The sequence below is a fragment of the Drosophila montana genome, unplaced genomic scaffold (assembly GCF_035044405.1).
Source record: "Drosophila montana isolate Dmon_TW-CO22-7 unplaced genomic scaffold, ASM3504440v1 contig_203_1, whole genome shotgun sequence".
Taxonomy (NCBI): domain Eukaryota; kingdom Metazoa; phylum Arthropoda; class Insecta; order Diptera; family Drosophilidae; genus Drosophila; species Drosophila montana.
The window spans coordinates 602,814-627,492 of NW_026996956.1; the positions used below are offsets into that span (position 1 = coordinate 602,814).

General features: G+C 37.9%; 3 protein-coding genes across 4 annotated transcripts in view; 2 read left to right on the plus strand and 1 right to left on the minus strand.

Annotated features, from left to right (window-relative positions):
• Fur1 (Furin 1) overlaps nt 1-24,679 on the plus strand; it is a 199,573-nt gene that overhangs the window by 144,609 nt on the left and 30,285 nt on the right. The window lies entirely within an intron of this gene.
• LOC135426499 (collagen alpha-1(XI) chain) lies at nt 1,072-1,809 on the minus strand. Its single transcript, XM_064679604.1, has one exon. It carries the CDS (start codon nt 1,807-1,809, stop codon nt 1,072-1,074), a length of 738 nt encoding a protein of 245 aa, XP_064535674.1.
• Nucleotides 2,957-4,757, plus strand: alrm (astrocytic leucine-rich repeat molecule). Its single transcript, XM_064679656.1, has one exon. It carries the CDS (start codon nt 3,098-3,100, stop codon nt 4,520-4,522), a length of 1,425 nt encoding a protein of 474 aa, XP_064535726.1. The 5' UTR covers nt 2,957-3,097; the 3' UTR covers nt 4,523-4,757.

Here is a 24,679-nt window from a genome sequence, read left to right on the forward strand (position 1 = left end):
TATGTACAACTATTGTAAATGCTGAGTAGTAAAGAGCAATAAAAACTAACGACTACAATAAGATCAGACTATGCCACAGATTGTTACCATCATGAACGGGGCAGGCGACTGGCGACCCTAAACGGCAAACGAATGAGCAGCGCTGTTTGAATGTATGAATGTATGTGTGTAGGTGCTCGTACAGTGTGTACATTTACCATTATTACTACGTGTGTGGGTGGCTGTGTGTGACAGAGGATGCTGCCAATAGAAAGAGATAGTTGTCGTCAGGTGGCACACAGAAACTAGAACCACATGAGTGAACCGTCAACTGTCACCAATTGAATGGCCGTCAATGGGGCACCCACATACAAAAAGAAAAAAAAGAGAACAGTTCTTTTGCCCCCGTCAAACGCTATCAAAATCTATTTAAATTACACACAATCATCATTATACGTTAGTGTGCGTACGTGTTGTCTATGTAAGTGTGTGTGCGTCTATGCCATAAATAAACACCAAGCACGACCGTTTAGATAGACACTTTATGGTGTCAACAACACACCATATCATATACCCATGAAAAACTGAATAAAAAATGTCGGCGAGTTGATATTTGGGGAATAAAGGTGCGACTGTACTTAAGCTAACGCTAACAAGAAGCAGAGATATAGAAAGTGGGTGAAAGCGGGATACAGACAGGAGGAGTGATAGAGAAATACTCAGAAGATATCACAAATCGTGGAAGACATACAATTAATGAGAACAAGTTACATCTATAGGTAAATATTGGGATAGATATATAATAGAAAGAAAGAGAATGGTTAGTTTAATATTCATCTCATTCCATTAAGTCAATGGAAAGAACTGACTGAAGACATTTACTGACTAGTTCTGTTAAATACTATGTTTGGAGCTTTCGTTACCTCTTAGAAATCAAATTTCGTTTGAGAATCTTAAGAGAATTGTACGGCTTTGGAAATCCTTTGATTTGTGTTCCTTGTAGTCTTTTTGATATATAATTGTATGGCCCTAAAAATTAAATTTACCAAAAATAATCCCAAAATTATAAGTTAATCTTCTGTTTTATTCGCTTTAGTTTTGATAACCACTCGAGAAATGTTCATATTGCGGCTTATTCCCATTGATATTGCTATTGCTTTGGGTATACCAAATGCTCTGTGGGGTCTGTGCTGTAATGCCTGCGTTTCCGGGTGGTCCGCGTGGACCATCTCTGCCTCGTGGCCCCGTTGGTCCGGTTAGTCCGCGCGGTCCTGGAGGACCCGGTGGGCCCGGTGGTCCTGGTGGACCTGGCACTGGTATCGGAATATAGGCAGTTTGCGTTTCTTCCTTCTGTTCAGGAGGTTCGCCTGGCTGCTTGGAAGGCAAGAGATTGAAGCCAGGCCAATTAAGACCCGTTTGACCCTGCACATTAAAGCCTAGCTGGACACGGGGCACCACCACATATGGTACGCTATCTAAGCCTAGATTATTGTTGTTGTTGGGGCTTCTGTTTGTATTGGTGACAATTTGTGGTCCATAGGCCACGGGGTATGCAGTCAACTGGGGCAGACGATACTTAATGTTGGGTTCGCTGAGCATGGGTATCGAATTGGAGTACAGATAGTCAGGCACCTTACGGCTGTCCTTCTCAGACTCCGGTTCCACTATCTGTGGCTCATGGAAACTGGGCTCGTTTCGGTTCTCCTGCTTCAGCTGTTCCCCGGGAGCGTAGAGCACCAGTTGTGGAGCATTTTCATCTGCATTGTTCTCCGAGCCCGCGCTGCGACCCAAAGCCTGTACCCGAAGTAGGCGCGCCTGAGACAGGCCCATTCCAAGGAGTAACACTGAAATAAGGGAATCTTTAATTGAAAGTTCTTATTTCTGAATATTGCAAGCGGTGCTTTACCAAGTATCTTAACACTGACTGTCATCTCAGCTTACTGTTTAGGTGTTGCTTTGAGTCCACGTCTTTTATATCAAAATTTATCCAATAGATAAGATCTTTTAGTTCTTAGAAAGGCTTTGTTTTGAGTTAGTTACAATTTTCGCCAACTTAAATCACATTAATTTGCCTTTGATCTAGGGTTCAGTCAACTCAAGCTAATTAATCAATTTCAACTGCCTAGCCTAGTGACAAGCTTGGTCACTTTGATAACTGGGTCAGCTGAGAGCTCCAAAAACTGGTTTGACTTGGCTCAGGTTTATCTTTTCAGCTTATCTTTGGCTTAGTTTATCTTTTCGCGTGATCTTCCTTGATGATCCCCGGGTGTGGCATTTAAGTAGAAGCGCATTAGTTTTGTTTGGAAAACGAATTTGTATATTACTGGATGAAATGTTTCTTTGGCATCATTGAGTAAATAAGTCTAGGGATAGATCTACCATATCTTAAAAATCCCTGTTACATGTTTGGAACAAGAGATATTTCAAAAATGAAATTCAAGTTGAATACAGTTGAATAAAATTGCTAATAGCTATAAAAATCGGGCCTAGATTCACATGGAATTCCGTAATATTTATTTCACCTAATCGCTGCATTGGTCACCCCCTTTTTTGTGCATTTTGGCATTTCCTACTTTAAAAAACATTAATTTTCATCAGGCAGACAACAAAAGCATAACAAATATAAAAAATACTAAATACAATAGATAAAAATAATATATAGTTGAGTATAGTTGGAGCTAGCTGTGCAGTTGGAATGAAACCGAAAGTTCAGCTGAGCTAAGCTCTATATCATTATATGTGCAATTCGAGTATTACGTATGCCAAATATATATGAAACCCAGTTAGAAAATAAAAAGTATGTGCAGCATTTAATTGAATTAAATCAAAAGCAATGTATTCGGGCAATTAAAGAGTTTGCCGATGTACAATGGAACGCAGCATGGGGTTGCAGCCCCTCTGCCAATGCTGTGCCTTAATTGAAGACCCAAGCCCGCATCCAAAACTTGTGGTCCACTAAAACGAACTGAGTGTCCAGTTGCAAACAGTAGAGCCAGTTGCGCCGTGGCGTGCGCGTCGTTTGGGCGCTTGTCGCCTAGTCGAAACGTCTCTAACTCTCGTGGCCACAAGTTGAAATTTCGTGTTGTAAGCATCGGAGTCGTGTCCTACGGTAAACAGGATGCGGCTGCCACAGCCGCTGCTGCTGTCGCTTATCGTGTGCAGTGTGCTGCGGTTCACGTTTGGTTCAGCCAGCGGCGCGGCTTCACCCACCGGTGGTCAGCTGCGTCGCATTTGGCTGCAGGATCATTGCACTGCAAACATTTGCACGGGCATCGAGATTGGACGCAATGATTATGTCATTCTCTCGCAAGCACCCATTGCCAAGCAGCTGATGCTGACGTTCATCAATTCGAGCATTGCCAAAATACCGCATCTAATGTTTGACACGTTTCCCGATCTGCAGCTGCTGCGTATGGAGAACTGCTCGCTGGAGACGTTCGAGAAGCCGCAATTCGAGGGCGCCAGCAATTTGATGAGCCTGTTTTTGGGTCATAATCGCCTAAAAGATATACCCAAGAATATTTTTCTTGGTGCCGACAATCTGGCAACACTGCACTTGGAGCATAATCTGCTCAAGGTGCTTCATAATCACAGTTTTCATGCGCTGAAGGAGCTCAAGGACCTGTCGCTCGCTGACAATCAGCTGGAACAGCTGCCACTGGGCGTTTTTGCCGGGCTGCGTAAATTGTTGGATTTGAATTTGGCGGGCAATCGGTTGACAGCGCTGCCACGCGGCATTTTCGATAAGAATTTGAATATGACTCGCTTAAGTTTGGCGCGCAATCTTCTTGCGACCTTTGAATCGGAGGTGCTAAAGCTTCAGCCGCGCCTCACATTGCTAGACATCTCCGGCAATATACTACACGAGCTCACGTTGAATTTCTCGCTGCTGGAACAGGTGCTGGCCCACAGCTGCGATCTGCGCCGCCTAACTGTGTATGGGGTTATAAGGGAGCTGGACTTGCACAATAATTCATTGCGCGAGCTGCCGCACATACCGCTGGCGAGCAATGTGACCAGCTTGGACTTATCACAGAATCCCTTGGGCAACTTGCAGGGCAATCCTTTGCGTCGTTTTACAGCACTGCTGCGCCTCAACTTGTCGGCTACCAATACGCACGAGCTGGCAGAGGGTCTCTTCAAGAAGCAAACGCATCTGCAAATGTTGGACATATCGGCGAATACCATCTACTCCCTGAAGATCACGCTCTTCGACAATTTGAAGGCGCTCCAATATTTCTACTTTCAGCAGAACAATTGGAACTGCGATTTTCTACAGTTGCTCATGAGTTCGTTTGTGAAGAAACGCGATATTTCGTTCATGGAGGATCTGACGGCACCCGAACTGGTGGATGATTATGTCGATGGTATCGCTTGCTGGTATGAGAGCGACAAAATCTCGAAGAAATGCGACGGAGCAAACTCGGAGGCCGCTCTGGAGCTATCTATAGTGCGGAATGAGATCAAAGCCTTTACCGAGCTGGTGGAGAAGAAATTTGTCCGGGTCTATCGCATGTTGGAGGAAATGAAACTCAAGCTGTAGGACGCTGGACCCGAAAGATAATATCTATAAAGCCATTAACAAGACGCGCTTTTTATTCCCAGGCGTGCGCATATTTAATCAATTAAAATATCATGGATATATTATCTATTTCATATCCTATATATAATCGCATTTTAAGAAATTATAATAATTGACACAAGCAAGCCACTGACAAACATTTAAATAAGTATACATCAAATAATAAAGCGCAGTAATCTTTGAGAGCCAAAAAAAATTGGTTTTAGCTTTTATATTTTTTCTGGAGAAAAACCGGTAGAGACATTGCAAATCAGTTGAAATCTTCTATTAAAGACGGTTTGTTTTCTTCTAGCGCTAGAGCTGTTGAGCCGCATTTAGTTTAATTTAATATATGATTAATTGAATTGGTTATCGAAAACTGAGAGAAAAAATATTTACAAACAAAGATTTGAATTCCAACCTAGGCTCAGAGTTATGGAAAACGTGTACACGACCCGAACCTTGGGGCGAGGCATCGGTTGGAACCGTTAACCGAAACACCGAAATCGTTTGTATGATTCGTGATCATAGTAAATATATCAATGTATCCACAGGCCTTTTATTGTTTCTTTGTTTATAAAGCAGCTTTCAATCACTACATATCAAACTATTTGTCCTGACTGACTGACTGATTGGTGATCAACGCACAGCCCAAACCGTAAAAACTAGGAGGCTGAAATTTTCACTGTAGTTACCTTTTGTGTTGTAGGTGCACGTTAAGACGGGGTTTCGGGAAATTCCACCCGCAAGTGTGGAAAAATCGCGTAAAACGTTTGAATGCAACTTTTTTGTTTACCATCCGATGGGCTACAAAAACATTTTCAAAGATCATTGTCCAAATTCATCTGATGGGTGTTTCGCACATTTTTTTTAAATCCACGCCTCCTTGGTGGAAATGGGGGTCAAAGATTTGGTGGGTTTCGGTCTCAGATTTATTTCCAAGGATCTACATTAAAAATCATTGGACACGTGTTTTACATTTTTCGCAAATCCAAACGTCTTCGGTGGAAAGTGCAATTCAAAGATTTTTTCGGTGAAGCTTTAATTTTTTCCAATTGGCTTCAGATTTATTTTCAAATCTCTGCATAAGAATTTAATGAATACGTGTTTGAGCGATTTGGGTTTTCCACCCCCAGCAGTGGTAATTGGCGGAAATCGTTGGTATGAAAGTTGTTTGCTTACCGTCCAATTAGGTTCAAAATCATTTTCAAAGCTTTTTGAGAACATTTATTTTATAACATACGTGCCACGGGCAAGGCCGGCAAGGCCCTAGTAGTCTCTATATATAAAACTGTTTGTCCTGACTGACTGACTGACTGATTGGTGATCAACGCACAGCCCAAACCGTAAGAGATAGGAAGCTGAAATTTTCACTGTAGCTACCTTATGTGATGTAGGTGCACGTTAAGACGGGGTTTCGGGAAATTCCACCCGCAAGTGTGGAAAAATCGCGAAAAACGTTTGCATGTAACTTTTTTGTTTACCATCCGATCGGCCTCAAGCTTATTTTCAAAGATCTTTGTTCAAATTCATTTGAGGGGTGTTTCACACTTTAAGGAAAATCCGCTCCTCCTTGGTGGAAATGGACGTCAAAGATTTGGTGGGTGACGTTTCGCGCTCAAATTCGTTTCCAAAGATCTATAAGAAAAATCATTTGAGACGTGTTTCACACTTTTCGCAGAATCCAAACTTTTTCGGGTGGAATGCGACTCAAAGATTTTTTGTGCGAAGTTTTAAATTGTGTCCGATTTGCTTCAAACTTATTTTCAAAGCTCTACATAAGAATGTAATTAATACGTGTTTCAGCGATTTGGGAAATTCCACTCGCAACAGTGGTAAATTGGCGGAAAACGTTTGTATGAAAGTTATGTGTTTACCGTCCGATCAGTTTCAAAATCATTTCAAATTTTTTTAAGAACATTGATTTTATAACATACGTGCCACGGGCAAGGCCGGGTTATACCCGCTAGTTATATATAAAGCTACTGCTTGTTACTGCCTATTTTCGTTGTTTTTCCTTTTTCTGAATGATTTTCCTTTTGTTTTTTTCATTCAGCTTTTAGAATATAGATTTTATTGTCTTTGATTTGCTATTTAGACTCAGTCTACTATATGTATATTTTTTTTTTATAAATTGTACTTAGGTTATGTTTTATTTTAGGCATTATTACTTTTAATAGATATTTTTCTAATTACAAATGAAATTTTAAATTGCATTATCAGCTGTCCTGAAAAGGCATTTCTTATGCTGTAAAAAGTGTTTGATTTATAAATATCATATGCATTTTATGTCCTTTACAAAAACCCATTAAGCACATTCCATCGTTTTTTAATGAACCACCAATACACACAGAACACGCGATTGAACAGCGTATCGTGGCAAATGGTGAGGCGAAATTATTATAAAAAATATTGATATATGTATATTTGCAGACGCTCAATTGAATATACCATAAATATTTTACGAAAACTGAAAAGCAAAAACAAATACACTTTTGGCCGTTATGAAAGCTATCTGCGTAATCGAACACTGAAGAGACAGAGTCAGAGTGACACTTAAAAGCCGACAAAACTTAATTAAATGCAGACACACACAACACACCAACTCACAAAAGTAGCTTTAAAGAATAAAATAAAAATAATAAACAAATATGAATATTTTTTATGAGCTGCCAGCGAAAAAAAAGCTATAATAAAAAAATCATGGAATAAATATTTTTGTTGTGCATTTAAACAAGTATTAAAACATGCAGCTGCATATGCAACACACATGCGTTAGCGTATATCTGTAAACAGATGCATGTTATTGTGAACTGTGGTAATCAAGGCGCATTGGAACCTGCGGTCAAAACATAAATCCACTTAGCCAGCAATTTATTCATATATATTTCAGGCATGGTTTGGCGAGAAATTAGGTAAATATTTTTTTACAGACTTACAAAATCCAAGTCGCAATGTAAATAGTTTAACTCGCAACTATTTAAATGCAGGAAAAGAATTTCTTTAACTAAGTAAGAGCCATAAAGTATGCAGTAGATTTTAAAGCTTATGCCATTAAGATGTTACTGTAATTCACTTGGCCCCCGCCCGCGTCCGCGCTTTTGTCTCGTCCACTCACTGACTGTAAGATTTGTAGTACTTACTGCTGTAAGCAACTTCCGTTTCCGTTATGCGACGCGTTGTTGCCACTGTCTGCATTTTGTTCCTCGCATTGTTGCAGGGTAGCCACGACGCGCCGTGGCAACTGTGGCAGCTGCTGTTTACTCAGTTAGCAAAACGTTGCTTTAACAGCGTTAACATGCCAACGTTATGCAACATATGCGCAACATTTCAGCCCAGCAACTAATGCACACACATACCTACACTCCCTGCTGTCATAGCGACTTGTTTCTGTCTTCAACTTAATTCATTTTGGCAAGTTTTTGAAAATTGCTGTTGCTGTTGCTTTTGCTGTTGCTGCTGTCTCAGCTCATTAGGAAAACAAAAGCTGCAGAGAAAACTTTCAGTTTTTTGGTTACTTTCGTTGCCACTTGCTTGCTATATCCTTTACCCATTAAAAGAATCCCAAAATAGGGTATCCTTGACTTGTGTGACAAGCACTTTACAAGCTGTATAAGAGAATTTTGAGCTTATTGACCATGTTAATATATAGTATAATTTGCTTAGCTGCCTCGAGTGCCTAAGTATCGAGGCAGCTAAGCAAATTATACTGTAGTATATTTATTAAATCAATATCACAAATATCAGATTGCGCCCACTCAAATTATTTTATCGACATTGTACATCTACTTTAAAGATAGGATTATAATTGTGGGCACATGCATTTCATAAAAATGTATCTTCACTTCCTAAACATACAAAAATGATTCGATAATATACTATCTTTTTCTTTTGTAAAAACAAATTCTTGATATTATATACCAATGATTTCAAAATACTATTTCATAATATTCATAATATTTCATAATCTAATTAAGTTGTATATAAATAATCTATTTTATTATCGAATCAAAGACCAATTTTAAATTATGAATGTAAAACCATACAGAGATAGACAATTTTCAGCTTCTTTGCATTAATAAGAGCTAAATAACTGATGTGAAACAGTTTTTTGAACAGGGCATTGCTTATTCGAGCCCTCTCTTTTAGCCGAGAACTCTTTGTCAGAGCATTACCCTCTTGTCTTTATTGCCCTTGTTATAATTAAGTTGATTTTATTAACCGAATTTTACAAGTTTTATTCGCCTTTCTTGGTGCCACGTCTACCTAAAAGCCATTCGGCCTTGCCTCCTTCACATTAATTGAACTTTTACACTTTTGAATTACTAATTATATTGTTTCACAAGTCGCTTGGCCTTGCAACAGCTGTATGTTAGCTAGAACTCTTGGCCGCATTATAATTTATATACACTCCTGCGTTCTTAACCAAACTAATGCAGTTGGCTTTAAGATAATGTACCTAAAGCAGAACCATAGATCACATTTTATGGAACGGATTCCAAGTTAAGCATAATTGCGGCCAGGCTGTATGAAGTTATTGGACCAGCCAGTTTTACGGAGCTTGTGAAGGGTGAAATTGAGCTGTCTGATGTGGCTAATCTACTTCAAGCTCACTTCAAGTTCAAGGGATAGCCGAGCTGGGCTGTTGGGTTGGTCGCCGATTAAAGTATTTGTCCATTAGAGCACACCTGCTTGGACTGGTACTAGTACTAGTAGTTAGATTTTCGATACTTAAATGACATATTGAGCGCAAATAAAGAAACCACATTCATGTAAATAGGTTTTCCACTCATTACCCAAATTATTTTTAAGCTCCTCAAGAAAACTCAATAAAATGTATTCTGCTGTATACACAGTCCCATTAAATTAAATATGTATTTATTTATTTATTCAAATGCCCATTTCCCACATTAATAAGTAGGGATTATATTATTAGTGCTCCAAATTATGAAATAATTGATGCTTATGCTCAAGAGCGTCTATTAACAGGCATTACAAAATGAGATAAGCAATTGGAATGTTCATTCCACGTAATAAATTTATTAAACTAAGGCTGGCAAATTATATGACACATTTCACAGACACTTGCATGCAATTATGTGCATATCAGCATTTCGCTATCTCGCTTTCTCGCTCTCCGTTTCTCTCAGTTCTTTTTGCCTTACAATTAGGTGCGCAATTAGGCATTCGGGCACATTAAAAAAATGCTGCCTACTTTTTAGCGCTCGTAAATAAAACTTAATGGCCACAAAAACAGCTGCTTATCTGCCCAGCAGCGAATAATAAATGCAGCAACTACAGCGGTTGTGGCGACTAAGATATATCGTATAAAAAATTCAGAAGATTATTTATATAAGAGCTCACGCAGATGAAGTGCAACAGAACTTAAAATATATTTTTTGAATTATATCTATTTTTTCATATTTCAATATTTAAATATAGTGCAATTATATCCAATTTAAGCTTTTGGCGACATTTTTCTGATTATTCAAAACCTTTCTAATTCTTATCGAACTTTTCTGACGTGGACCTAGCTCGATTTATATAAATTTGCTTATTCGAAGCTATTTCGATTGATCTCGAAATATTCAGACTTATTTAAATTTATATTTATTTTATAAAATTAGTCTGATTGTTCCTGGTTATATTTCGATGTACTCCGATTTGCTAGGGTTATTTAATAAATCGCATAATTTTTCGAAATTTTCTGATTAGCTCAAAATTTTTTTTTATAATTCATAGCATACGGGCGTTTTGATAATTTTATAAATATTATGATTTTTTCCAGACACATGAGTATAGTAGATGCGTATACCCCACAGCAGCATTATAGCAGGGTATCAATTATGTGTGAGCTTTTGCAGCATTAAAATTCAATGTTGCTTACATGTGTTAGTCCCCCCCTTCCCCTAACCCAGTAATTGGGCAGCCATGAATAATATACTCGTGCATGTGAACGTTCGTAAATACATGCGTATAGATATGAATGTACTTGTAGTTATGCGTTTGAATGCTCTAAACTGTCGCTGGTTGGACAGGCAAACGGGGCGTATGCGCTACATGCGTTTGCATAAATTCACGCTTAATTAGCAACATGCCAAGCCCGCTCCGAAACATGTTTGGAGGCGGCTAATTAGCCGATTGCTGGCAACTGGCTGAAATGTATGTTAAATAATATATTACACACCTATGTGTGTGTTTGTGGGTATGTGCACACAGCTTCACTTCGGCAGCTAATTGTTAAAGGAACCGAAAAACAGAAAAAAAAGGTTTAAAACGTATTTAGCTGCTTTGCGCAAAATTTAATTTGGCCACGCGCCACAGTTTGTTTTCGCTGCCTTATTAACTGCCTTTTTGACGCAATTACCTTGCCACACTGCCGCCCTCCTGCTGGCCACGCCCATTTTACAGTTGACTGTGGAACGTGTCTTTGCCGCTGCTTTGGGGATGCCATGCTCTCAAATATTTTACTGCTGCTGCACGCACGTTTCAACTTGCAACAGGAACCAGGCAAGGCTTTTCTCAGGTTTGTATGTGTTATGTGTGTGTGTATGTGCGTGCGAGGTGTGTTTTCTAACTTTTAACCAAATTGTTTAACTAAGTAGCAAAAGCTCATAAGCACGTAGCACGATCCCCACACGAGTTGTGACAGTAAGCTGCCAGCTAACTGCATTGGGTTCGTGTGCAACCTGAAGTCGTGGATGCTGCATATAAAAGTTCTAATTTCTTTCTCACCATAAAACACAATATGGGGGTGATGTATACGTTTGAAAATACTATTTCTTAAGCAAAGTAGCTTAGTCAGCAACAACCTTTCATACACATTTTGCTTCTATTTTTATTATGTTTTGTACGTGCCACTAAAGGCATATTTATTTAAATCCTAGGGCGCAATGTTTCAGCATAAATAGATGCTTAAAACTAGATAACAATTTAAAACAAGATAACAATTAAATTGAAATAGGTCAGTCCCATCCGTCTAATGCCGTGGTGGCTAGCTGCATCCTGAATTGCATTCTTTAGATCCTTCCTTTGGGAGTTAACCGGATCCGGCTGTTGACTAGTCCATTTTTTATTGTACCTACAGTGGTTTAATGGACATCCAGATATTATCTGCAGGGCTCGATTTTGTAATCGCTAGATAATGTTACGAATGCGAATGCCATGCCATGTGTACATGGTTCGACTTCGTTAACTTCCTTTGCAGCTGTTGAGTGTGGACTCAATGTGACTGCCAAACATCAGCCGGCAGTCCAGTATTATGCCCACATATCATGTTTCCGAGACCGCTTGTAAGGTTCGCACCATTACGGCGCCCTGAGGGTGGTATGACGTGTCGAAGTGTAAAGCACATGTTGACTGTTTAACTGGCATTGATGAGAATATTCCATTGAGTGACCAGAACTGAGCTGAAAATTGAAAATCATTTTGAAGCCGAATTCACTTTCGTTTCAATATTTCACACAGAAATTACCGAAAAGTGTGAGACACGTATTCAAGGTATTTTTTAGAAATAGCGTTGAAAGCAAGACTAAATGCTGATCAAATAAGAATCAATACAACTGTAAGCAGCTAATTGATTATCACAAATGTTACAACCTTTCAAATAGTATTGCCTAAATTGCAATACTTTAGAAAACAATATGATTAAATTAAACTTCCTATCTACTAAACTTAATGCTGTTCGTTGTTTTCCCGATAGAATTTATTTAAAAAAGCTTGAATTTTAGAAATTTTTTGCATCCAATGTTGGCTTTTTTTGTTCTTAAAATGATATGAATTTGTTATATACTAAATACAAATTTTCTTTATCCGAACCGATTTTATAGCAGCATACCATATTAATCGTGATAAACTTCTTGCGATGTAATTAAATAAAAATGTATTTAAATTTTGTAATTAATAAAAGAAAATTATTCGGTGTTTTGTTCGGATTGTTTTATTGATGACCATATAAAGCCATTAGAATAACCCTTAAAAAAAAAAAACAAAAAAAATCAAACTACATTAAAAGCAAAACATTTGTCTAAAAGGCAAATCCGCAAATCAACTGAACTATTCATGCAAATAAAGCTGAAAGTTAAGCAAGAACAGAGCATCACAATCCACGAACATTATATGGAAACCATTTTTACGTACACTCAAGCCATGCATCTCTCAGGACAGCGGGTATTCAAATTGGCATTCGGTACCCTTGACAAATAAAGGAAACACAATGCATTAGCATATGGCTTGCTCAGCTTTTCCACTGCTATTTTCAATTCTCTTTTATTTCTGATATATGGGAAATCAACATTAGCTATAGCCCAGCGGAGCTAACATGACAAATCATTATGCGATATTATGCACAACAATTTGTTCATGCAACCTGGCAAAAAAAAATGAGAAAACCAAACTGTTCCCCTTGAGGGAGAGATAAATGAAAAAAAGAGATTAGATAATAGTTTTCTTGGTTAGCTGGGTTGAAGCTCTAGTTATCCGGTTACCTTTTGCATTTCGGCGTGGTATTGGCAGTTGACCAAGCAATGCGACAGTACACACACACATATATATATATATATATATACATATATATATATATATGTATGTGTGTATATATATATATATATATATATATATGTATGTGTGTGTATTTCACTCCAGCGAACAATGCTTGATATGAATCCCAAGCCAAATGACAATACCCTCATTGTGTTGCACTCGCATGGAATGCGCAGCTGGCATTTGCCCATTGCCTTGCACAATTTATGGCATATCTATGTGGGCTGGGGCAGCTACTAGTGCGTATGTTTGTGTTTGTGTGTGTGTGCGAGAGACTGTGTGTGGGGATGGGGTTGCCTAAAACCCAGCATTGCTCTCTGCTGTTGCCTTAAAATCTTATAAATTGCAAATTGAATTTAACGATAAACATCGCAGTGTATAGAGATGACATCGAGAATACTGGTCATCGTCAGACATGCGTCCACACTGAGCGAATTTAATTCAGCTTTATCATGTATACTTTTCTGTTCATGATTATCGATTTTTTTATTTTATTCTTCTCTTTTAAAGGGCGACATTTCTTATAAATCCAATAATACGACGGCTTATCGGGGCTTTATAATTAATAATATCTAGCTACCTGATTTTAGGACTGGTATTGTATGATACATTATCATATAATTATATACCAAGAGCATTAGTTTAGTATTTAAAGCTTTGTGTATTTAAAATTTTAAATATATATTATAAAAACTGGAATTTTTCAAATGTGAATAAAATATTGAGGGTACTTGAATCATGATCAAAGCTATATTCTACATAATTGGTATCCTGAGTACGTTTTAATATATCGGCCTGTTTTGGAAAGTTAGATTGCAATCATTCTTTGGAATCGAATCCAAATTCAAAACACAGCTCATTGAATAAAAATTAACTTAAAGCTTAAATATTAAATATTTAATATTATAAGAATAGTAAAGTAAAGTTCATTTTGAATTCTTTCTTAATATATTCTCAGTGTAGCAACTGCCAATACCTTTAGCATATTGATATTACACTGCTCATTGTTATTCTAGTCCACTTATTTCTCTACTGCTTATGCTTCGACAGCCACTGTTGCTACTGGAATTCACAGCGATTGTGTTGGGCTGTGAAGCTGTCGTCTTCTTGGCTTAGAACTGAACAAATTTATTGGGCAAACTAAACCAATCCTTAAAATTGATATTAATGTGATTTGTTTTTTTTTTCCATTTCATTGCAGGTGAGTTGTCAATTTGAATGTAAATTGCGAACACAATCGGAAGATGCAATGTCCTAAGCAACACTTGTTAGTCCTCGCATTACAATCCCAAAGAAGCATTCTTCGAGACAGTTTACGTTAAGCATGTGCCACATGCACTTGGGCACATGCGAGAAGCAAGAGCCATTAAATTTAACATTTACAATCAACTACAACACACACACGCACACACACTACAGACAAGCAATTATGCTGTGAAAGTTGCTAGCCAAGTTGGCAGCATGCTGGGGTTGGGATGTGTGGCTAGTCTCGAAGCCCCACTGCCGGCATTTTGTTCATAATTTATAAGCCGCCCCGAAATGCCAAAAGCCCGAAAAAACCAAAAACGCAGAGACAGAGCCAGACAGCGTGGCGTTGGCGGCGACCCGCCCCTTCTGGCATGCTCTCATCCCAATCAACACCAACCATATAAAGGGTAACAACACCAAGAAAAAAGTCCAAAAGGCAAAAAAAAAAAAACAAATGCGGCAGCCAAAAGTCAAAAACTAACCGCCTTTTGTTAGACTCGCGCCATGTGGCCCTTACGCATGTGTGCGTATGTGCGCCTCAGTTTGTGTGTGTGTGTGTGTGTGTTGCATGAGTGTAACGACCGACGTGTCGTACTATGGATGTGTGTGTGTACACTCTGAGTCTAACACAGTCTGTGTGCATACTCTGTACAATTTTCGGTAAAGGTAGGTGCTTCGGCAAATTGGTTCTAATGATTTAAAATATTCAGAAAGCTTTTTGATATAATTGGTAAACATATCAAAATATATTATATTATACAGATGCCAAGGTATTTGATATATTATTATGCTCTATCCGTTGCTTGCAAATGAGATATGTATCGACAAGTTAGGCTGGGAAAAAGGGAACAAATAATAATAACAATAATGATAGTAAAAAGAAATAGATAATTTAAAAAAAAAAGCATTTGTTGAAATGAAAAAACAGTACTTAGTGTTGGCTTTTCTCTTGAATGATGAACACAATGGGAATATTTACCCCATAAACTATATGTATTCCCTTATTTTGTTTTTTTTTTTTTTTTAGCATTGCCTCAATTTTTGTACATTCACTTAAACAAATGGCATTATTATATTATGATAATTATAAAACCATCTGATAATATACACAAAAACTATTTAAGAATAAATTGAATTCTGACTCCAAGCGAAATAGGAACCTAGCAACAGCATTAAGTCGGCAGTTTGTCTATTCTAGTTGTAGATGCAGGTAAATATTAATATTATGGCAATTCGAAGTTGCGTACAGGGTATTTTCTGGTCTTGCATTCTTGACTAGAGCATTCCCAGCTGTTTTCTTTCTATCTGTCTGCATTTATTTGGCCCTTTGCACGCATCCATGCTTAACCTTTTCTTCCCTTTGGCCATATTGTTGCTACCATTGTTCTTATTATTGTTGTTGTTGTTATTGTTACTATTATTGTTGCTGTTGTTGTTGCTGTTGTTGTTGTCGTGCGCACATAAATAATTCAGCGCACAGACACGCAACCTTTGCTTCCTTTGCCGCTGTCGTTGCTGGTGCTTTTGCTACCTTTTTTTAAGCCTACTTTTAAAGGGCTTACGTTGTTGTTTTGGTTGTTGTTGTTGTTGCTGTTGTGTGGTCGTCTGATTTGTGGGCGTTTGCGCTGTCTCGTTTGAGTTTTTCCACAATCGCAATAACAAAACTTAAAGCCAACTTTTGGCTTTAGCTTTTCTCGAGGCTTTTAAAATGATTTTTAATGTCGAGCTTTTAGCCTATCTGTGGTCTTACTGATAACACAAATTTGTAGCTCAATTTCTTGGCTTGAACAAAATTTTGGCAAGAAAATTCCCTCAGGCGTCTATTTCATATATTTTGATTCACAGAGTTTGCATGCCGCAGCAATTATTCAAATGCTAGTTTTCTGGCACCCACAAAAAGTAGTCTCCTAAGCGGTTTCTCAATTTGCATATGCCACACTCACCGACATCCACACACACCCAGACACACAACCACATCCACATACACCATGCTTACTTCCATTCTCATTTGTTGGGCTTTTTGGGTTCGCTTTGGGACCCGAACTTTCTGGCAGTCAATTTGTTCAAATAAATTGAATTATGTTGCGTTTTTTGCTTCGTCCACATAGTTTTAGCCCAAAATGGTAGAAAAAATCATTGGGGAGCAGCTGCTCCTAATCAAATTACTTCACATGTGACATGTTTGATGTTCAAATGTTTGAAATAAAAAGGATGCGAATTTATAATCCAACTTTTATTATGTCAGAGTACTTAGAAACTTTTGGCCAGCTAATTAGCTGCACAGCTTTCGCAATATTTTCCCTTTCAAATACTCAGTTGTTAAATTTATTATTGCCCGCAGCAGGGAAAACAAAATCAAATTAAGCAAGCAGCAACATCTAATCTTACATATTATAAATTTTAAAAGCAGACAAAAAAGGTAACAATTATGAGGCGTCTTGGTAAGGGTAAGGACTACAAAATGCTCTGTGAAAGATCAAAAGCAGACTAATCGGGTAATCTACGGTATCCTTTTGGTATATCTATTTATTATTGTATTGTTTAAATAAATGCAGCACAAAATAGCTAACTATTCCAACTATCTAGTCCATATGCCGGTAAAGGAATAATCAATGTAAGGAAAGTTAATTATAAATGTAATTATGCTTCAAATTTGATTTAATCCATTCTGAATGTGTGGGATTAAATATTAACTAGAATAATATTAATTAGTCTATAATTTTTACAGTAACTTATATCTTTATATATACCCTTTAAGTAAGCGTTCTTTAACTAATATAAATAAGTTCAGGGTCAGAACTATCCACTTTCACCTGTAGCATGTAGAATCCCGTGTAAAAAACGCTCCTTAGCGCACTAACAATTATAGGGTATAAAAAACAAGAGTTACCCCCGACAACAACAAAAAACCCAAATTAATTAGAACTTTTTTTGTTGCTCGTTCATTCAAAGAATAAAACATTTAGCCAAAACCGTGTTTGGAAACAAAAAAATAAAAAAATAAATAAACAAAAAAAAAACACATTCAGCGCAACTCATAACGCATAATGAGATGAGGATTTTTATAAATTCAGTGGTTGGCTACCCTGCGGAAATCCAATTAAAATTTACACTGTTTCCGCTTTTGCATTTGGCGAGCAGCTGCCAAATATAAAAGCCACAACAAAAAATAGCGTTAAACGTTTTGAGTTTTATTGCAATTGCGCTGTGGAACTGTGAGAGTTGAAGCTACATGAGTTGATATTGTTGTGCACAACATGCGGTATACTTAATATGTATGTATGTATGTATATGGTTGCCAGCAACTTTGCTCGGCATAAAGTTTGAAACATTTAAGTGCATATTGTATAGCCGTTCATAAAAACCCTCAGCGTAATGAAGAAAACGCCAATTGAACCCAACCGACGGCGTCACTGTCACCCTGACATACGTTGGGCGCCATTTTATGGACCTTGGCATTCTATAGAAAGCTCCATGGCTGCCTAATTAGATTTGCCAGTCGGCCACTTGACTGGGCTCAAGTGTGTGTGTCTGCGAGTGTGTCTTTTGGGCATTCAAGTCCAGCAAGATGCTTGGGAAAAGCGTCTTCTATTCTATTTTCGGGGCGATTGCGCATAAAACGTAAACGTCGTAAACCTTTGCATTGGCAGTGTGTTAGCAGTGCTAATGGAAATTAATGTAGATATATATATATGTATTGGGTGGGGTCTTTGAAATTGGTAGAGAGTTGTTAGGTCTGTCGTCCGTCCGTCTGTGCGGGGCAGTTCAGGTAGCCCAACTAGACATCCGCTTAAGTCCCCTAATTGACTTTCATGCGAAGTTGGAGGACAAAGTACTTACAAGCATGTTAATACTATTAGCGAAAGTATCAAAAAATGTAGTAGAAAAGTAGGTAGCGTTTAATGCGAAATGAAACAAATATATATATATTGTTGGCATTTTAATAACAGGAAAAATTGTTACTTATACCTAATTAAAAATAATTATAAATGACAAAGTAATAGTTTTTGTATAATAATAAGCTCATTAGGATCTTGTTTAAAAATATAATTGTAGTATCTGAAAAACTTTTTCGATGCTTAAAATGACAAAAAATATATATGTTACAATGAACAAACTTGAAAGTTTGTGGACACAAAATATGTATTATTTGAAAAGAAAAAACTATAAATCTTTGGATTCTGCTGATTTTAATCAATAATTTCCAAAAAAAAAAAGGCTGTTTCCCAGATATAAATAATTACACAGTTAGTTCGCTATTTAAATCAAAACAGAAAAGATCGGAGTCCGTTACCATTTGCAGATGTGTGAAGCTCGTGAAAGCAGAGTTTGGTGAATTATGTCGAAAAACAAACTTTTACCAGCCAAAAACTATGGTATTTAAGGATCATAATGACACTTATAAAATTGGTCAAAATAATTTGTTTCCGTTTCCGACATATGAAAGACATCACTGACAGATGGACCTTGCTATATTGACTCGGCTGTTAATACATATCAGGCATATATATACTTTGGAGGGTAGGAGATTCCTCCTTCAATGCGTTACTCATTTTATGAGAAAATTATCTACCTTCTACATGGGTATAAAAATATGATTGATAAATACGTAGAATGTTGTATATTCTAAACAATATTCAAATATTTATTTGTCAACACCCCCTACTTGTACGTTTCTACTTGCAGTGCATTTGACTTTTGCATGCACAATTTGCGAAAAATCTCAAAGGTGCTTCTAATATACATCCATTTATACAAACAATCAGCTTTATTGTTTGTTTGTGAGTTTAACATTTTACTATAGAGCGACAGAATTTTGCACTTCTAATGAATGAAATGAAGGAACGAAACAATGAGCATTTGCGCTTGGTTAGAACAACTATTTTGCCATTGCGAGGCAATTATTGCACCTCTTGAGACTCCTTTATGTTCTCCTCCCAAGGCCAAAGGGGAACTCCTCTGACTCCTCCGACCAATCAACTGTTTTTATTGAAAAACCAAAAACTATAATACACAGTTAGAACATATATTCTTTAATTGCCAGGCAACTCAAAAATGTCGTTAATATTTAGACATCGAGTGACCGATACGATGGGTTCATTTCATACGACTGCGTTCGTCAGCCCTGCTGTTATTTAAGCAGTATTTAAACTGATCGAATGATGTAGAATTTTGTAGCTCAGAAGCAGCTGATTATAAAACCTATGAACTCTCCTACATTTCTTATTTTGCTGAAAAGACAATTTTACTCGAATATCATCCCATAAATTGCAAATGGTATTATTTTTTGAATAATACTCAACGGCGCGAAGCCTTTAAAAATATCGCCCAAAAAGAGGCAGCTGTTAAAACGTTTGTTAAAAGGCGACTTTCAAATAATGTGAAACACAAAGTGAGCAAGAAAAATGTTGCAAGTTCCTCACATCCCCAGACAGAAAGTGAGGCAGACAACAGGCACACACGCCCACTCACACCAAGTAAACACGTTCTCGCACACTACTCAGTTCAGTGATGCTTAACAAGCCATAACGAGCAAAGCCACAGGCCAAAAACATACACGTTGGCCGCGTCCTTTACACACTCACACACATACACAGCCATATGTACGTGTGCCCAGAAATTTGAGTTTTTTCCAGAATGCCCGCCAGACATTTTTTAAAAAACATTCAACGCAAACGGGACGAATTCAAGCAATTTGAGTGCTCTCACCTTCTGTATCTGTCTCTTTCTCTCTCACCAGATCCTGAGAGACTTATAAATTTTGCAATTTTTTCATTGCCGCTAATTTATATGACATGGGCGCCGGGGCAGGTCGCGCACGCAAGCACATGCGCTAATACAAAGCAAATAATGTGTTGCATACTTTGCAGCGCAAGTAGCCACAAGACGCCACTCAAAATTGTTTCATGGCCAAAAGCAAAAAAGGCCGAAAAAAAATCATATAATAATACAAAACAAAAATGAAAAACACGTAACTTTTGGTTAACCCAAACCCCGCCACCTCCACTTCGTGTACCCAGCAAAATTGGAATAAGCCTTGCAGCCAGCGTGTTGACCCACAGCGGTGCGCGCCACCATCCAACAGACCGCTAAGAACCACTCAGCTCTGGCTCCCCAGGCGCCAACTGAACCGAACTGTGACGAAAGCTGTTGTGTTAGTTTAAATTATCTGCAGGTCCTTCTGGGCATTCCGACTGCAGGTGATGTGCAGATGCCCAGTATCGGAATGTAAGAGACAAACTCTCTTCCCTCTGGTACTAGCCAGTATATGGGCAAGATGTAGGGGTCGTGCCAGTCATGCCAGCTTAAAGAGTTTGACAGCAACAAATATTAGTTAAATGCATGGCTCAAATATACATTACAGGCTACTTGGTAACTGCATTACGTTGGCGCAAAAACAACAACGTTTATGAATTTCTAAAAGAAAAGAAGTGACTTAGCTTTAAGTGAAGCTAACAAAATTTTCAACGTTTACTTGATCATTTGAAAAAGTTGCTATATTGCTGAAAGAAAACTTTTTCTGCCTTTAGTAATATTAAAATAATTATGAACATTATTAAATAAATAAAAACGATAAGCTTTAGAACTCTACTCATCTCAAAATTGGGAAAGTGAATTTATTAAAATTTTGTACAATTACTTTATTTAATATTGGCAAAGAACGACGAATATACATAGATGTAAACAAGTAAGAAGTTGTAGTCGGGAGCTCCCGACTAGGAGATACCCTGAACCGTCTTCTTCCAACACCAAATGCAGCTCGCGCTCGTTTGCTTTAGTAGTAATAAAGATAAATTAAAATAAAAAAAAAAATTATTCTCTTGGCAAAGTTCGAAAACGCAACTAACCGCGCCACTTGTCGCCGCCTCTACTTAAGAGCCACACCAGTAATTGAGTTTTAATGGAAAAAAACGAATTAAAATAGCAGCACAGAAAACAATACAATCGCAATTGCAATGCTGTTGATAGAATTCAAAGCAAACGCGCATGAATGTGGGTGGTGTGTACATGTATACAGAAATTCTTGGAATTGCGTTAGCTGCTGCGCACATAACTTTTTGAAATTTTCGACAGTACATCTTATTGTAGAATAGAATAAAGATTTTTTGTGTATTCTCAAAAATTCAATTACATATAAATTGTGGCTGAAATTGATGTGCAATACAAGTTGGATAATTAATTTGATTTATAGCTTTTCGGTGGTAGCGGGGAGGTGGCGATAGCGATAAAATGAAAGATACTTGATATATATGTACTATTCTAGAAGCTACATGTCAAGTTTGGTGACTCTAGCTCATATTATTTGCCGAAATTGCTCAACAAACAGGATTTCGATATCGATTTTTATCCATTACTTGGAAACGGGGCAAGTTATCGAATATCGGAAACAAACTCGATCTGCGCGGGCATTAGGAGGACCTACAGCTGATTTCAAGTCTCTATCTCTTATAGGTTCTGAGATCCTTGCCTTCATACATACGGACTGATGGACAGACAGATAGACAGACGGACATGGCTAGATCGACTCGGCTGTTAATGCTGATCAAGAATATATATACTTTATGGGGTCGGAGATGCTTCCTTCTGCCTGTTACATACATTTGCACAAATACATTATACCCTTTTTACCCATTTTCAATGGGTTCAGGGTATAAAAAGTATGTTCATAAATAAAACAGAAATACAATGCATTACTTCGAGATAGCAAACCGAATCACTGACAATTGTTGTTATTATTTTTATGCAGCTAACCTAGGTTAGATTCTTTTTTGAGATCAGATAAATTGTCTGAGCTAAGACTCCACCAAAAAAGCGCAAGCCTTAACTTTAATCCCAAAACTGCTTTAGAAAAAGTTTTTACTTTGGCCTTTTTGGGAAAAGCCACAATTGCATTAACCACACAACTTGACCACGTGCAAACTTAATTACCACTGAAAATCTAATAGCTTCTGGCATTCATTTGGCTTGACAAGTCTAGACTCGTAGCCAATCCGCTCAAGTCCACTTAAATTTGTCTGACTTAAAGGATTTAATAACATAGTATGTTCTGCCCCCTTCCCCTCAACCTCCTCAACACTAACCATAAACTTTGTAGCATTATTTGCCGTCAAGTTTTTAAAACCCCAGGCAAAGGAAGTCAAATTTTGCTGTCGAGAAATGGAAAAACTGAGCTGCTGTTGGGCAGCTGTTAAGGCATTATTTTATATGTATATGCGACACTATAAGCATGCAACAATGAGTGTATATGTGTGTTAGATACTATAAACTGAACAATTTACTGTAAAATTATGCCTGTGCTGAAGCAAAGCTGAGTGAAATCTGTCGTTAAAGGTCATGCACATTTTTGGCTACGTACAGCTCAACCAAATATAGAAAAACAGAAGCCGCAAAGTCCTTACAACATTTTGAGGCAGCTTTAGAGTGATACAAAACAGAAGCGGAAAAGGTCACAGCCGCCATGAAGTCCGCTATTTATTGAACAACAAATAGGAAAGAAGAAAAGAGTAGAACGATCTATACCTATATCCACAAAGAGAGACTGATAAAGAGAGACAGAGATTGAAAAATGGCGTTAAAGGACAAGCACTTAACATGCGAATATGTGTGTCCAAGGCGAAAGCCACAACGAAAAGTCGTTTCGCAGCACGTGAGAGCGGTAAAAGAATGCATTGCACTTCTTGAGCCACACAAACCTGCAACCAACCGTGCAACAGCCCACCCCCTCCCCCTTTCCGCTCAACCTACTGCGTGCGTTTTGTGACCGCATTTAAGCGCAACAATTCCCTTTTGCCACACTTTGCAGCGGTTATCACGCTGCACGCGCGTCGCTCGCCTGGCAAATTGCCATAAAAATTTCAAGCGCCACAAAATATGCAACGCTCAAATTTGTGCAACCAACACCGTGTCAATGTGTGTGTGTAAGTGAATGTGTGTGTGCGAGTGTTTTTTACAATGCGTAGCTTGCCGCATTGCATTTGGTTGTTTTTTTTATAGTTTTCACGGCAGGGAAAGCTAACTTTTTGGCTTTTTTGTTTTTGAATTAAAGAACGCACTTTTTTTCACACCTGCTCAACGGTAACAGAGATGGGCAGGGGTTGCATCTGACTTGAGCTCAGTGAAAGCGTTTGGCTAAGGGAATTACTGACAACTGATATATTATTCACATCAAGCGATAAATGCTGCGGATAAATGTGATGAAAGGTGTCTGAAATGCTGAAAGACTGGCAATAAATTGAAGCAATGGGTAGCATATGCTCAATACTATTTTCTATTTGAAAAGGGAAAAGTTTTGTAAAACTAAGAGTGTATTTAAAGTCCATTCAATTGAGAAAATTAACTGATTCAGTCATACCCAACTTTGTGCATGAGCGCGATTAACTAGGACATTTCAAAAGCTAAATAACTTACATTTTTAATTTAGTTCGCGTTTTATTTAAATCAATTTAATATTTTTTATTAATAGCCAACGGTAATAATAAAAACTATATAGAGAACTATAGAGAAACTATATTCTTTGAAAAAAACTTCGTTTGTTCGAAATTGCTTGAATTAAGCATACGATTTAACACACTCAACTATTGTTATTTTATTTTATAAATCTTCTGAATCTGAATCTATATTTAACTAAAACTCACTGTGTTGTTAATAAGCTTTACAGTTTAATAATTAAAGCTAGCGTTAAATGGCAGCAAATGAAACCTTTCAAAGTAAGAAACCTAGACATTAATGCGTGAATTCTCTGTTATTCACAAAAGATTATTAAATTAAAAGAACTTAAGTGGAGTAAAAAGGCCAAAGCCAGGACCACTTACATTACTGCCATTAAGCAAGCAACACATACGGAATTAAATATTAGATGCATCGTCTCGTTAATCTTGCCCCTTAACACCTCACGCCCACAGCAAAGTAGGCAACTGCATATGAAGCCCGTTTGCAATTGCGTTTGCCAAGAACTTGATATGTGAAGTCTTTAAGTGTTGTTTGCTGTTCTTCAGTTCGATGAGTGTTGCAAGTGTCTTGCGGCTTTCAAGCTCCCAGCTGCCAGGCGATACATTTAAAACCTGTCACGCGATGCAGTACTTCCCCCGTCCACCAACCTGCCCCCGTTTGGCTGAGTTTGATTAAAGCCAAAATTGTTTTAGTCACCCTATTGTTGTCGTCGTCTCCTCTAAGCTGTAGTTGCAATGTTTAGCGCTTGGTGGCAAGGAACCCACTGACAGGACTCTGAGCGTTGCAAGCACCACACATGTCGTGTCACACACTTCTCTTCTCTCCCCTTCTCTCTTCCTCTGTCTCCCTCTCTCTTTGTCGCTGTCAAGGCACGCACAACTTTCACTTTTGTTTGGCCTG